At 44.6% G+C, this 15662-nt stretch overlaps 1 protein-coding gene across 2 annotated transcripts in view; it reads left to right on the top strand.

Moving 5' to 3' along the window:
* Positions 1 to 983: 983 nt before the first annotated feature.
* Nisch (nischarin) overlaps positions 984 to 15662 on the top strand; it is a 35485-nt gene continuing 20806 nt past the window's right edge. For both annotated transcript variants that reach the window (XM_034498548.2, XM_034498549.2), the window contains exons 1-4: positions 984 to 1174; positions 3200 to 3283; positions 4319 to 4501; positions 15177 to 15225. In XM_034498548.2, the coding sequence (XP_034354439.1) occupies positions 1079 to 1174; positions 3200 to 3283; positions 4319 to 4501; positions 15177 to 15225 (412 nt within the window). In that variant the 5' untranslated portion in view covers positions 984 to 1078. The remainder of the gene's footprint in view (positions 1175 to 3199; positions 3284 to 4318; positions 4502 to 15176; positions 15226 to 15662) is intronic.

Raw genomic sequence — 15662 nt, 5'->3', positions numbered from 1 at the left:
ATGGTAACATGCCAACAGAGGCTGGCAGTGTAAATCCTGCCAAGAAAAGCCTCCTATGTAAGGTTCAGAGTATGATATGAAACTGGTAAGGGAAGAAGTCGCTGGCCCACAAAGGATAGGCTGGCCTGAAGCCCTTCAGCCAGATCTACTGTGCCTCAACCTTCCATCTTTCAAGGACAGCAATCAATGTTCACTTCAGGCTTAAGTCAACTATTCTCTATGAGTCAACAAGTGTCCCTATCTATATCAGGATTCTCTCTCTTCTTCCTCCGGTTGGGTCATCTCTTCTCCAGCTGGGTCTTCCCCATGGTTAAGGATGTTTCCTCATTCAAGCACTGAAGCTCTTGTGTCCAGGGCCCAGTCTGTCTCTCCTCCTCAACTTGAGCTCTTGCAAGACGTCATCTTGGAAACAGATGGACAGCGCATATCCCTTCCTTCCATCTACACATTTGCTTCATATACATTCTCCCTGAACACACCAGTGTGCCACCTAGCACACTGCTGGGGGAAAGCAGGTGGGGTGGTGCTAGGCACTGCAGAATCACCACAATCAATTCTCCACCAGTACACGTCACAACAAACCCCCTGAATGTCGGAGAGTCACTCTGGTTCTTGCTCCAGCTCTAAGTCTAGCCTTATCTAAGTCTTATCTTCTTCATTTTGCTCTAGCTACACAGGGAATGAGACTAACAGCCAGGCAAGACCCTATTAATGTCCCCTCTGGAAACGGAGGCAGGGCGAAGCAGACTGACTTCGGAGAATTCAGAAGGCCGCTGGCCTCTGCCCTTCGCTGCTGTGGGCCCAGCGGACAATAACCACAACTGCCCGAGAGGACAGAAGCTGCACAGGTATACAAAAAGCAAATTAGGCAATGCTGCAGGAGCTGCGCATGCGTGCCATTGGCTGTGCTGTCAATTACGGGCGAGGGGCGGGGCGAGGACGCAAGAAAGCAGAGGGGCTAAGATGGCGGCGCGGGCGCGGGCGGGGGGCAGCGGGGGCCGGGGGGCGGTGGGACGCTGACCCCGCCCCCTGCTGCTGCCACTCTGCGCCGGGCGTCGGCAGTGGTGGAGCCCGCAACATGGCGGCTGCGACACTCAGCTTCGGCCCTGAGCGAGAGGCCGAGCCTGCCAAGGAGGCGCGCGTCGTGGGTTCTGAGCTCGTGGACACGTACACGGTGTGCTGGGGGACGCGGGCATCCAAAGCGGCCATAGCGCCTGGAACCGGGAGTTCAACTCGGGGGCTTTGAGGAAGGGGTCTGGGTCGCACATTCGATGAGTGGGTGAAAGGTTCTGCGATAGCGACGAGGGAGCCCTAAAAATGGGGGATTCGGAGGAAGGGCTGGGTCGCATAGGTTCTGGAGGAGGTTCTAGGCGGGGCGCGGGAAGGGGGGTTGGGGAAAAGGGAGCGCAACCAGAAAAGGAGACTTGTGTTGGAGGAATCGGGGTGGGGGAGGAGGGGAGGATGAGATGGAGGCCCTCTAGATCCTCCAGGCAAGGAAGAATGCTAGCCTAAGAGGCCTTCTAGGGAGTCTGGGAGGAAGGGGACTCGGAAGGGGTGGTCTATGATCGATGGGACCAAGGGAAAGGGCCAGAGATCCTCAGGTGGTGAAGGAGAGTCGGCGGATCCCGATCTCCACCCCCACCAACCAAACACCAGTCGCAGTCCAGATCAGCCCTGCAGGGGGGGGTTGGGGGGGGGAACGGCGGAGTGGGGAGGTTTGGGAAAATGGGCCTTTGGGGTCTAGTGAGAACGGAATAAATCTCGGCCGTGCAGAAAGAGAAATTACCTCAGGGATGAAGTACAGGGCCTGCAAATCTTAGGGGACGTCATGGCTTAGGGAAGAGGGACACGAGCTTCTAACATATCCTTGTAGGCTATAAGGGAAACCCGACAAAAAAAAGGAGGGTAGTTATGGTGATGGCGTTAGAAGCCCTTTGGGCCTGCATAGGGTTGGAGGCTAGGCCTGTGAGCCTCGTGGGCAGGCTGCCAGGTGAAAACTTGTTCTGTGGTGGGGGCTCACTGAGCACCTCCCTGTCCTTGTCCTTTGTTCCCAGGAGGGTGGACAGAGGTAAGGGCCTTGGGCCTGCCTTTGCCCACCCCATTGACTCCCACCCTAATACCGGATCCGAGGGCTATTCCTCTATCTAGCTCTTTCTCCCCCCTGCAAGGAAGAGAAGCCGTCACAGTGGAATTCTGGCTAGTGGCTCCTTTTAGAGCAACAGGCTGGCACGGGAGAAATGGCTGCTCCTGGGTGTCGGAGGAATCAGCCTCGTTGACTGTTTCCACTAATCTCCCTGTGCTCCAGCCCGAGGAAGGGAAGCTAGGACCATGGGGCTTGATCTAGTTAAGGGATGAGGTCACTCACCTATGACTAGCTGCAGTCAGTAGAGGCCCTTCCTATCGAGGCTTTGTCCTTCCCCTTAGTGTCAGGAGCAAGGTAGTGATCCAAGCTGACCATCCTCATTTGTTACTGGGTGTGATGCATTGGATGTTTTTAACATACCTATCTTCTGTGTTAGGCCTGCACAAAGCCTTTTACACTTTACTTTGTCCTTAAGCCCAGCAGGTTTTAAAATGGAGGAATTGAGGCCCAGAGAGAGCTTAGGTTCCCAGTCACTTACATAAGTGGCACATAAGCCACACCCAGGAAATGGGATAGCCAGATTTTGAACCCAGGTTTTGATGGACAATTAACCACCAAAACTATATTGCCTTCTGTTAAGGCCGATTGAACCACTGCTGCCCCTGGAAGCATGGTGGTGCCTTGCCTCCTTGTTCAGCTGCAGAAGTCAAAACCACAGCCAGTGGAAGAGGTTGACTGAAGACCTGCTTCTAGGATGGAGTCAGGGTTCCTAAAAAGATGTATAGCAGAGACGCTGGTCCTGCCATACTGGGCTCTGCTCTGCCTCTCTTGAAAGGGGCAGCCTTGTCTACAGCACAAGTTGGGTTTTCAACTATACAGAGATAGGAGGTAAAAAAAAATGTAAGGAGATGTGTTTAGCTAGAAACTCTTACCATTCCTTCCTGATAATGAAAGCCAAAGCTTTTCTCCAGACCTCACAGGAATGTAGAGGAGGCTGAGGAAGTCTGGGCACACACTGGGTATGAAGGATGCTTTTTGGGGAGTGGGGACTGAGTACCTTGTAGCTGTTGTGGGTTGAGGTTCTCTTGTCACAAAAAAAATAATTTTTCCCTTTAGGTTTATGTCATACAGGTTACCGATGGCAACCATAAGTGGACGATCAAACACCGTTATAGTGATTTTCATGACCTACATGAAAAGGTAATCTGAGGAGCTGGGAACCTGTTTCTTGGGGATGTGGGACTTGTGGACCAAGTCTCCATTGTGCCACAGATTAATTTTAGGGCAAAACTGCCTCCACATCTATTGCTTGTAAGTTTTTAAAACATTTATTTATGGTCAGGGGTAATGGCGCACGACTTTAATCCTAGCACTTGGGAGGCAAAGGCATGTGAATCTCTGAGTTTAAGGCCAGTCTTGCAGTCTTGACTACAGAACGAGTTCCAGGGCTATACAGAACCCTGTCTTATTAAAAAAAAAAAAAAAAAAAAAAAGTGTGTGTGTGTTTATTTTAGGTGAGAGGAAGATGTGCACGTGCCACATCCCATCTGTAGAGGTCAGAGGTCAGTTTGTAAGAACAGGTTCTCTTTCCACCATAGAGGCCCCAGGGAATGAACTAAGGTTATCAAACTTGGCAGCAAGTTCCTTTACCAGATGAGCCGTCTCATGAGCTCTATAATTTACTTTAGTAAACCAGTTCCTTGATACAGCTGGCAAAAGAACTGGTTGGTCCTAGGAGTTCAACCCTAATATGAGACAGACTATGGATAGTATATGTAAATTTTGAATTTAAAATTGCCATACATCTTGAATATAAGACAGTCTCCTGAAGATACAGGTTTGAACTTGTCCCTCAAAATATATTTTTATTCTCTAATAATAGATTGAAATTGTATTTTCCATTTGCTTTTAGAAAGATCTGCTTTCTGTGGAGTGTTTTTATTGAGAGTATCTTAAAGTTACAAACTCCCATGATTTCCAAACTTCAGGAGCCATAAGCACTACTTTTCTGAATATCCTCAAAGACTGAAGACGGAATTCCTGACTTGGAATTATATTAGTATTTCCAGTACAACTTGGATTTGAGGCCAGATTCCAGATGCATTAGTTGGAGCACTAATCCTGGCACTGCTACCAACAGTGGTTGCAGAAGCTACAACTGATAGTTGCAGCCTGGATCTTACATAGACACAGAGCTTCTTGGTCTGTGGTTGATGTGCTTGTCTTCTCTTACAGCTTGTTGCAGAGAGAAAAATTGACAAAAATCTCCTTCCACCCAAAAAAATAATTGGAAAGAACTCTAGAAGCTTGGTAGAGAAGAGGGAGAAAGATCTGGAGGTGTACCTCCAGACTCTCCTGACGACCTTCCCTGACGTGGCTCCCAGAGTTCTGGCCCACTTTCTGCATTTTCACCTCTATGTAAGTTCCTTTGGGGCCCTCTGCTTTGCCTATGAGCCCACAGCCACCAAAGCTCACCAAAGCCTGGCTTTGAGGATTCACAGACTGGACCCCCGACCTGAGGTCAGATGATACAGGGTTAGGGGCAGGTGGTCTAGAGTCACATTTGTGTTGGTGGGTTACGTTACATTGAACTGGCCATGTATTTTCTTCTACTGCACAACGTTTTACTTTGCAAAAAAAAGCCCATGGTTTGTTTTTTGTTTTGTTTTTGTTTGTTTTTTGTTATAGATTTGTTTATTTTATATATATATGAGTACACTGTAGCTGTCTTCAGACACACCAGAAGAGGGCATCAGATCCCATTACAGTTGGTTGTGAGTCACCTTATGGTTGCTGGGAAATGAACTCAAGACTTCTGGAAGAGCAGTCAGTGCTCTTAACCACTGAGCCATCTCTCTAGCCATAGCCCATGTTTTTTAAGGTAGATTTCCCTTAGATGGGTGAGCATGGAGTAGAAATGTGTAATGCCTGGCATACACTTATTGTTGCCATGTGTGTTCACACTCAACACCAACACATTAACAATGGAGTTGTTCATTCTTTCGTACTTTTAAGATTATCTTATTTATGTATGGGGTGTGTAATGTCAAGTGAGTATGTAAAGCAGAAGAGGATGTTGGTTCCCTGGAGGCCGAGTTACAGGTGGAACCGAGGGACCTGAATTTGAATACGTGCTCTTAACTGCTGAGACATTCCTTCAGCCTGGACTCAGTTGTTCTTAATTAAAGAATTGCTATCCTGGGACTCATGGTAGACGTCCCCACTGGCAGGGTACTGAAGCTGAGGGTGCACACTTTCCTGTATGGGAGAAGGCATCATAGAGCAGGTCTGCTCTCTCTGCTGGGTGTAGAGTGATATGCCACTCCTGACAGAGTAAGTCATGCTGAGCAGATGCTTCATCGGTTTGTGACTGTCCAGAGCAACAGAGCAAAACCATGTCTCAAAAATGGTAAGAAGTAAAAAGTAATTTAGTTGTCAGACCTTAGGAAATATAGTTTAGCAAGCAATGTGAAACAAAAATATCAAAAGCCACTAGCAGTTCCTTCTGGGAGTTTATTCTCAGGAAAGACAGGGCAACTAGAAAGGGGCTCGTGAGCAAAGGCAGTCATGTCAAAATTGGAGCCAGATACTGACGACAATGCAGAGAACACTGGGAAGAAACTTCTTTAAAAAAAAAAAAAATCAAGCCAAGCCAGGTATGATGGGACACACATGTAGTTCTAGCACTTTCCAGACTGTAGTTGGAAGCTAACCTGGGCTACACACTTCAAGATTTGTCTTGAGAATCCAAACAAGGCTAGGTGTAGTAGCATGTACCCTTTATCCCAGCAGGTAGAAGCAGGCAAAATCTCTTAAGTTTGAGATTTGCCAGGGCCACATAATGAGAATCTTGTCTCCAGTCAAACAAACAGAACAACAAAAACATGGTCAGCCATGCAACTGGACTTAAATTATATTGGTGGTATAGCTGAGGCCCCATTGCCATGGGAAAATAAGTATGTAAGAACAAGTCCTAGCCATTCAGTACCAAGTACTTTGGGCCCAGTACTTGGTTGGCAGAGGCAGATGGATCTCTGTTTAAAGCCAGCCTGGTCTACACAGCAGGCTCTAAGCCAGCCAAGGTTACTTAGTGACACTCTGTCTCAATCCCTTCCCCACCCCAAAAACCTCACAAAAGAACAGGTTGTAAAACAGTACATACACTAGGGTTCTTGTTTTATAAGAAAAGGGGGTCACATAGAAGTCGTATGAAAAACTACATGTAGCAGTTTTCTTTGAGAAGTTTTCTGATAACATTTAGTATTTAATGATTTTCCCCTTAAATGATGAAGATGATCTTGTCTTATAGGAAGTAGCTTCTTTACAATAAATCTTTTTTGAAGTTGCAAAGTAAGACTCATGGGTCTTGTTTGGAGATTTGGGATTTGTTGAGCTACTGAGCTAGAAGGGACCACGCAGTCAGGTGTGGTATACCAGCTCCAGTTGTAAATGTTTTTATGTGTTAGAAAAAATTCTCCCTTGCTTTGTGAGTCTGTTAAATAAACGTCACAAAACTTCCAATCTCCACTGAAGAATGAAACCTGATAAACATTTCTTTGAAAGTCTGGTTTGTTGCTTAAGTCTGTGTCTTTGGGAAGAGATTTTCCTGGCTGCCTCAGGTTTGCCCAACCCTGAGTTGGGAAAGGCCTGGAATGTTCTTTTTAGTTGGAATTTCCTTCAACAGTCTGGGGCCAGTCTAACTCTAGTTATTCTGGTTTGAAGCATGGCCTCCAAGCTTTTGGACATCTTGACATTGTTAATGTCAAACATATACATCGGTCATATAAATCTGAGGATTTTAAAAGTAATTAACCTGCCATTAGATGAATACAGGGGTTCTTAGCCATGGCACTGCTGTCATTCTGAACTGTGAGGGACTGACCTGTGCTTTTTAGTAGCAACCCTGGCCTCTGTCCACCCAAAGCTATTTTCCCTCCCAGTTCTGTCAACTATAACTCTATGCTCTGGAGGAAACAACACCCTTCTTCTATGAGAGAGGGGGCTGGGCAAAAACCATCCAGTTGAGAATCATTGGGTTAGCTCTCCATTTAAATATAAATTTGAACCCACACAGAGTAATAGCACTGTCAGCTTCTTTTGCAGTTGGAAGGCTCTCAGGGAATCTTTTCTTAGCCAGTATCTTCCTCAGAGTTGTTCCTGATGTGTCCAGATCATGTGTGCAGATCGTGGATGAGATGGATGGACACGGAGGTCTCTATTTGGTCATGGAGTGAACTATTAACATTTTACTTTGTTAAGACAGGCTCTCACTATATAGATATAGTTGGCATAAGATTTGCTCTGTAGCCCAGGGTGGCCTTGAACTTGTAGTAATCTTCCTGCCTTCCTCCTGAGAACTGCAATTACAGTATATGCCAATATACCTGGCCTTTTTTTTTTGGGGGGGGGGGTGTTTTAAGAAGGGTTTTTGTGTGTAGCCCTGGCTTTCCTGAAAACTCACTTTGTAGATTAGTCTGGCCTCAAACTCAGAGATCCACCTGCTTTTGTCTCTCAAGTGCTGGGATTAAAGGTGTGGCATGCCCAGCTCCATACCTGGCTTTTTTGTTGTTTTCTCTTTGTTAAGGAGAATTACTTTTAGATTGAGATACCATTCACGTACTATAAAGTTTACTGTAAGTATACAATTTAGTAGTTTCTAGTTGATTCACAGAGTTGTGAAATAAACACCACTGCCTTAATTCCAGAACACCTAACCCAAGCTGTATCTAGGAGCAGTAACTGTTCCTTCTTTTCCCCCTACTCTTGACAGTCACTGCCTTGCTTTCTGTCCCTGAGAGTGCTTGTTCTCAGTGTTCCAGTTAAGTGATTCATACATGTAGCTACTTAATTTATTTCCAGGGTTGATTCATGCTGTAGCATTAAACTTTTAGTCCTTTTATGATTAATATATTCTTCAGTTACACATTCAGAAATCCCTTTTTATCTGTGACTTTTAGTTCTATGGTTTCTATTGCTTATTGGCAACCATGGTTTGAAAATGTTAAATGTAGACTTCAGAAGAAGTTTCATTCTTCATGAGTTTTAAAGTATGTTCTGAGTGGTGTGGTGAAATCAATCGTTCACAGGATTCGGAACCTTCTCTGGTGTTTCCACAATGTGCATACAACACTTAGTAGCCATCTCAGTTGTCAGATCACATGATACAGTATCACAGTGCCATGCCCAGGTAACTGACTATGTGAAAGTAGCCCAGAGCACCCGAGCCATGATCCTGGCCATTCAGATGAGTCAAAATGGAGCCAAGGAGTGCTTTCTGTAAATGGAATGGTAAAAAAAAAAAATACTTTGAAAGACCACATTACATAATTTTTATTACAACATTTTAATAATTTTATTTTAGATTATTAATGTTTGGCTCTGCCTTAAATTAGACTTTTATTGTGTGTTTTTCTAGGAAAGAATGCAATATATGAGCATTTGTGAATTTTAGAGCATGCCCCCTGTGGGTAAGGAGGACTGCTACACCATATTGTGTTTTTCATTCACCATCCCCTTATGTAAGGTGATGAATATATTGTAAGGCCCCCAGTAAAGAACTAAAAACAAGGCTAATGCAAACCCTACCTATGCATATACAAATCTTTACTACATATGCAAATCCATTGTTTTTCTGCCTTAGGATGGTACTTATCATGTATTCTAACCATAGCTTTTACAGTTTGAAGTATCACAGCAAAGCTAGCAGGAATCTTCACAATGTCCTGGGCTGAAGATTTATTTTTAGTGTAAATCTTAACAACTAATTTATCTTCTTATCAAATTAGAAACTTTTCATTATTTGTCTTATGAAGTCACTTTAAGACTTGTCTTTGGCCATCTGAATTCCTGCATTACTACTCCTGCATGCACAGACTACTCTAAAATCAAGTAAGAGTTACACACACACACATCTCTATACTGTGGTGGCCACGGTGGCTGCTAAGGACTAGTATGTGATGATATATTAAGTAGATATTCTGGACAAGGCTGCCTCGTGTTCCAGGGGACCACAGTGGGGCAGCTGGAGGTTTCCTGCTACTCAGAATGATGTGTAATTTAAAACTTAAAAATTGTTTATTTCTGGCATTTTCCATTTAATAATTTTGGACTATAGTTGACCATAAATACCACAGAAAATGAAACTGGATAAAGGAAGACTACAGCATAAGGTTTTATGTAAGTGTATGTTTCATACCTACTGGGTATATACCACCCAGAAGAGGAAGGTGGGTTAGAGGAGCTGCTGACTTTGAGGAAGCTCCAGGCTGCTGCTCTTGTACATTCTTAGTCACAGTGTGTAGGACCCCGTCTCCCACAGCCTCACTTGCACTGGCACATGTGTTGTCTTGGCCTATACATCATGGTAGGGGTGAAGTAGTTTCATTGTGGTTTTGGCTTGCAGTTGCAACATGAGTAATGGTGTTGAGATTTTTTTTTATATGCTTATTTGCCATTTGTATCTTTGGAGAAATGGGTTTAAATCCCTTGTCCCTGTAACATCAGGGGTTTGTTGCTATTGTTTTGTTTGTTTTGAGTTATAAACATTCGTTATGTATTCTGAATGCTAGACCCTTATCAGAAGTATGATATGCAAATAACTCATCTTGTTCCATGAAGGTTTTTTTTTTTAACCCTTTGTTCTTTTTTCTTCTCCTTTTTTGGGGGGGAGGAGGGGGCCCACAGATCAACTTTAGGGCCTTTTACACTCCAAACATGGGATATCATTGAGCTGTGCCCACAGCCTTTCACTTTATTCTGTTGTTTCTTAGGATACGGTCTCTATATAGCATAGGCTGGCTTAGAACTATGTAGAACAAGCTGGCCTCAAACTCACCATCCTCCTGCCTCAGCCTCCTGAATGCTGGCTTCTGTAACTTGATAGTACCTACCCTTTTAAATTTTTTATTTATTTTCACTTTATGTTTAGGGGTGTTTTGCCTACATGTACGTCCATATACCATATGTAAAATGTCTGTGGAGGCCAGATGACAGGGGTCAGATTCCTTAGAACTTGAGTTACAGACAGCTGTTAGCTCTATAGGTGCTAGGAATTGAACCTGGGTCCTCTCCAAGAACAGCAAGTTTTCTTAATTTGTAACAGCATCCTTTGAAGCATATATGCTTTCTGGTTTTGATGAGTCATCTTTTGTACGCTTTGGTCACATGTTTTGGGTACCATATCTGAGAAGCCATTGCCTACCAGTGTCATAGGAATTTACATTTTCTCTTATGAATTTTCTTTCACATTTAGGACTTTGGCCCATTTTGAGTTCATTTTTGTGTATGGTATGAAGTGGGGGTCCAGCTTGATTCTTTCAAAGTATGGATTTTAATGACTAGAGAAAAGCATCTTTTCTCTCTCCATCCATCTCTAAAATGGGAGTCTAGGGGATGGGGCAACCTTTGTTTCCTACTCCTGGATAGCTGTGCTCTTAGCTTCCTGGACTCCCAGTGATAGATTCATCCCAGAACCTCTAGAGAAGTTTCAGACTCTATAGAATCCAGTCTATGTGCTATCACAACCATAACCATTCTTGGGTAAGAGACTTACAGTGGACTTGGAAGTAGATGGAGCCAAGTTTGTCTTCCAGACCTGCTCATTTCAAGTTAATTCCAAGTCAATCACGTAACTTCTCTGTGCCCTGAACTGTTTTGTGAGTTGGAAGATGATAATCTGGGACTTTTTGAAGCCTGCATGAGATTGCTCTGTGAATTGCTTGGAAGAGGCATGGGTCAGGGCTGATCCCGTCTTACCATACTGGGCTGTTCTGTCAGGGAAGAAGACTCAGTTCTCTTCAAAAGTAATGTTTATATCATTTTTTTTATATTAAAGCCACTTGGCTGTAAACAAAAACATTTTTAAATTTGAAATGTAACTGTCAACTGGCTTTAGATCCATTTTACTTTCATTTGTTTTAGTTGAAAGGACTATGGGTGATAACAAGCCTGTTGGCTGTGTTTGCTTTTCAAGCTTATAGTCTTGGAGCTCTTTTAAAGTTTTATGTGAATCCTTCAGTGAGGAATCTTTCCAGAAAGTTGACTCACATATAATATGCCTGACTTCTACTAGCTCAAAATAAAAGCTAGACAAGTCCCCTCAATCCTTAACATCTGTATCCAAATCACATCTTGGCGATGGCCTCCGAGGCTTGTTATTGATGCCTGGCCAGTGTCCACTGACAGGCACAGTGCTTTAGCATGGGCCAAGCAGAGGTGTCAGGTCCTGGCTAGGTGTTCGTTAAGATTTATTTATTTTATGTATGAGTGCTCTACGTACATGTATACCTGTGTGCCACCAGGGGGCATCAGACCCCATTACAGATGCTTGTGAGCCACCATGTGCTTGCTGGGAATTGAACTCAGGATCTATGGAAAAGCAGCCAGTGCTCTTAACTGCTGAGCCATCTCTCCATCCCCTGATCGCCCTTGGCTAGGGTTTCATTTTGTTTTTGTTTTTGTTTTTTTTTTTCCCTTCTCCCTCTTGCTCCACCTGGCTCACTCTAGCTCGCTCACTCTGGCCCAAAGGTTTATTTATTACATGTAAATAAACTGTAGTTGTCTTCAGACACCCCATAAGAGGGCAACAGATCTCATTACAGATGGTTGTGAGCCACCATGTGGTTGCTGGGATTTGAACTCAGGACCTCTGGAAGAGCAGTCAGTGCTCTTAACTGCTGAGCCGTCTCTCCAGCCCTGGCTAGGGAATTTTAATTGAGCATTGGCATATGATTTTGGGGTATATTTACAGCTAGGCTCTGAGTCCACATGGTGTTTATATGAAGCCCAAGCCCAAAGGGGAGGTGTAGCTAATGTAGAATGCTTATCTAGAATGGGAAAGACCCTGGGTTCCATCCCAGAACAACAGATTCTTTAAAGTTCTGAGAGAGAGAGAGAGAGAGAGAGAGAGAGAGAGAGAGAGAGAGAGAGAGAGAGAGAGGAGGGAGAGGGGGAGGGGGAGAAAGGGAGAGGGAGAGAGAATCTTTTCCTTGAGTGTGCACATAATCCTAGTCTAGTCCTGGCAAGTCTATAATACATGTTATTTTACAGTTTGTGTCACCCTAAAGCACTTCAAGTTCCTTCAGCACAAATATAATACGCTATGTAGAGAACTACCTATCTGTCTCCACAGGTGACCCAACATGGGAGTCCATAGCTAGGCTCAGGACTGGCGCCCTTGCCCTGTTTCTTCCTGTCCCAGAGAGAGGCCTGACTCTGTATTCCTTTACCCAGGTGCAGTTTGACCAGAGGAGGCTAGTGTTCTAGGTTTGCAGCGGAGGCATTTCTGTGTTCCTCTGGCTTAGGCTCTCTCCTAAGATGAAGATCAGTCTGAGGAAGCCAAGTAGGAAGGGCAACAGGGTGCTCTTCCTGTGCCCTGAGTGGGGAGAGTGTTACAGTTTGCTTTCGACATTCTTCAGAAATTAAAGCACTAGCCCTTGGCTCCTCCTGTTAACCCTCTCTGTGTTTTCTGGAAACTCCAGCCCTGTCTCCTTAGCAGGGCTGATAATCAACATGTCTCTTTTCTGTCTGAATCAACACCAGTTGCTCAAAGAAATACACCATGAAAGGGGAGGACCTCGTTGACGACAAGGCAGACAGGCTTCCTGTGCCTGTGCAATGCCTGAGTGGCCTGGGGAGCTGAGGGAAGTGAAGGTTAGCGGCCCCGGACGTCAGACTCCAGGAGGATAGGAAGTAGGGCACTGCTTTCAGAAGTGCATGGGAGACTTGTTTATGGTCAGTCCAAGCTTTTCCCTGGCTGAATTCAGATCCTCACATCTGCCAGGGGAAACTGATGGGTGTAGGAGGTTGTGAGACTGAGGTTGAGTTTCCTAGAACCTGTAGCCTCTGCTAGCTGGCAGCCTGTTTCTCTGCTGGCCATTTACATTTTGACCCAAAGCCCAACTCTCTAACACAGCTGTGATGGCTTTTTGTACACTGAGGGATGAGGTGGCAGAGGGATAATTCTTATCTTATATAGAAACTGAATAAACACAACCCTTAAAGATCATAAAAGGTTAAGAAAATAAAACAGGAAAATATTCTTATATTCTTGGAGTGGAAGAAGAGATCCTTGAAATTACAAAGGAAAAGAATTAGAGGTTAAACATAAAAATGAAAAACCTCATTATGTTAAGAAAACTACCTTGAGGGGCTGGAGAGATGGCTCAGTGGTTAATAGCACTGACTGCACTTCCAGAGGTCCTGAGTTCAAATCCCAGCAACCACATGGTGGCTCACAACCGTCTGTAATGGGATCTGATGCCCTCTTCTGGTGTGTCTGAAGACAGCTACAGTGTACTCATATATAATAAATAAATAAATCTTTAAAAAAAGAAAAAAAAAAAAAGAAAACTACCTTGAGCAAAGGAGAACTAGGCCAGATGAAATGCTTCCTGTATATATATAACCATTAAAAGTGCTACCAGGAGCTAGGTGAATGGCTCCTATCTATCCCAACTACTTGGGAGGCTGAGGCAGAAGGATTCTGAATTTGAACCCAACCAGGTAATTTAGTGAGAGTCTATCTCAAAACACAAAAAGGCTGGTTGCCGTAGTTCAGTGATAGAGGCCCTAGGTTCCGTTCCCAGTATTTAATGGGTGGCGTGGCTATGATTTGTAAGGTTATGAAGAAGAGACAGCGAGTTCTGAGAAAAACAGGAACAGGACTTCTTTCCCCTACAGCTAGGTGCTGTAAATATGTAAATTTTGTGTCTTAGTGGCAGCAGTGTTCCTGTGAATGGTGAGGGGTTATTTACACCTGCCATCTGGACTTGTTTACAAAAGGACCTGTGTACTGCCATCTGTCAGTTTAATTGCTTACCTGTGGGAGGTGGGGGCTAAAGGTTTTGATGGGGGTCTGCAAACCACAGGATTGTTTTGTTTTAGGTTTTTAGAATTTTATTTGTATGAGTGTTTTGTTGATATATATATATATATATATATATATATATATATATATATATATATATATATATATATATCATGCCTGTGTCTGGTGTCTGAGGTTAGAAGAGATTCCTAAAACTGGAATATGAGCCTAAAATTGGCTCAAAACCAATGGTTGTGAGCTACCATGTCATGGGACCAAACCCGAGTTCCCTAGAAGAGTAGCCAGTGCTGTTAACCACTGAGCTGTCTCTAGGCCCGTGATTGTTTTCAGTGCAGAGATTATGTACGGGGGAATCAAGATTGAGTGCTGGAGTGTAGCTTTACTGGCTTATAGCCATATAAAATTGGGGTGTCCTTAAAGCTCTCTGCCTGTGTTTGCTCATCTGTGTAACATGGTGCAAGGTAACAAACAGGTCCTCTTGTAGGGCAGTGGGAGAAGTCAGCCAGCCGGAACCTACCAAGTACTCAGGCATTGTCTGTGTGAGCTAGTGCCCAGCATGTCAGCTGTCAGTATAAGAGAACACTGGTTCTTGCCGTGTCTCCTTAAGGCTTTGCATCATTTGAAAACCCTTGCTACATCCTCTAGTGACCCAGGGGCTTTGTGGTACTGCTGTGACTCTTGAAGGGATACACACAAGAAAAAGGTGTGTCCACTCTTTTCAGGAAACGTCTGACAGGAGAGAAGGTGGCAGTTCTTTTCTCTAGAGTCAGTTTAGGGAGATGATGGCTCCCCAGCCAACCCTTGGCATCGGTCAAGCTTTGTTGACTAGTGGGCCGCAGCATGCCCTGCCATGCCTGTGCAGACCATTCCAACGTCCATAGATCAGAAATCCTTGGTTCTGTATCTAAGCTCCTTGCTTTGTTCTGGGTTTTCTTCTACCTGTAGCTTGTTCCCCATCTAGCAGCTGTGTCCTGCTAGCTGCCTGCAGGCCTTGCTGCTTGAGGATAGGCATGATACAACCCAACACAAAACACCAACTCACTTAGAACATCATCAGGTGTTTCTTGTGATTGTATTGTTACTTGATTGTACAGTTCTCAAGTGTGAGTTTTGTAAGTGACAGTGTCTTATTGAAGTGTCAAAAGGTTGGACATTCCTGAGATCTAGAGTTGGCCTTCCAGGAGCAGACTGAGTAGATAGCATGGTGTGTGCTATTCCAGGGCTGGGCAGGTAGATGTCTAACTACAGGGCTTGCTTTCTCCACAGGAAATAAATGGTATCACCGCAGCACTGGCTGAAGAACTCTTTGAAAAAGGTACGTAGCCACTGGTCATGAAATGCTGGGGCCATTTGCCTAATCTGGGAGGTAGCTGAAGGCGCAGGATAGCACCAAACTCATCTGTTAGGGCCTACCCAGGCCCCACTTCCTTGAAGGTGTCAAGTGCCTGGCCCTGGTCCCCAACTAGGTCTACCCACCTACTTGCCCTGCAGATGGAGATCTATAGTCCTTCATTCTGAAGATTCCATATTAGCATTATTATTTTGTCTTATTACTGGTATTATGAGTATGTGGGCACATGTGTCACAGCGCACAGATGGAGATCAGAGGACAACCTGGTAGAGTCAGTTCTCTCCTTCCACCTTTATGTAGGTTCTGGGAATCAAACTCAGGTAGCCAGGCTTGTGTAAGGTGAGTGTCTGGGACTCACCCAAGTCTCAGGATCTATTTCCAAGCCACGTGGGGTGTTGAAA

Source organism: Arvicanthis niloticus, chromosome 3 (assembly GCF_011762505.2).
Source record: "Arvicanthis niloticus isolate mArvNil1 chromosome 3, mArvNil1.pat.X, whole genome shotgun sequence".
Classification (NCBI taxonomy): Eukaryota; Metazoa; Chordata; class Mammalia; order Rodentia; family Muridae; genus Arvicanthis; species Arvicanthis niloticus.
The sequence above is the reverse complement of the archived record's forward strand: the minus strand, read 5'-3'. Positions and strand labels throughout refer to the sequence as shown.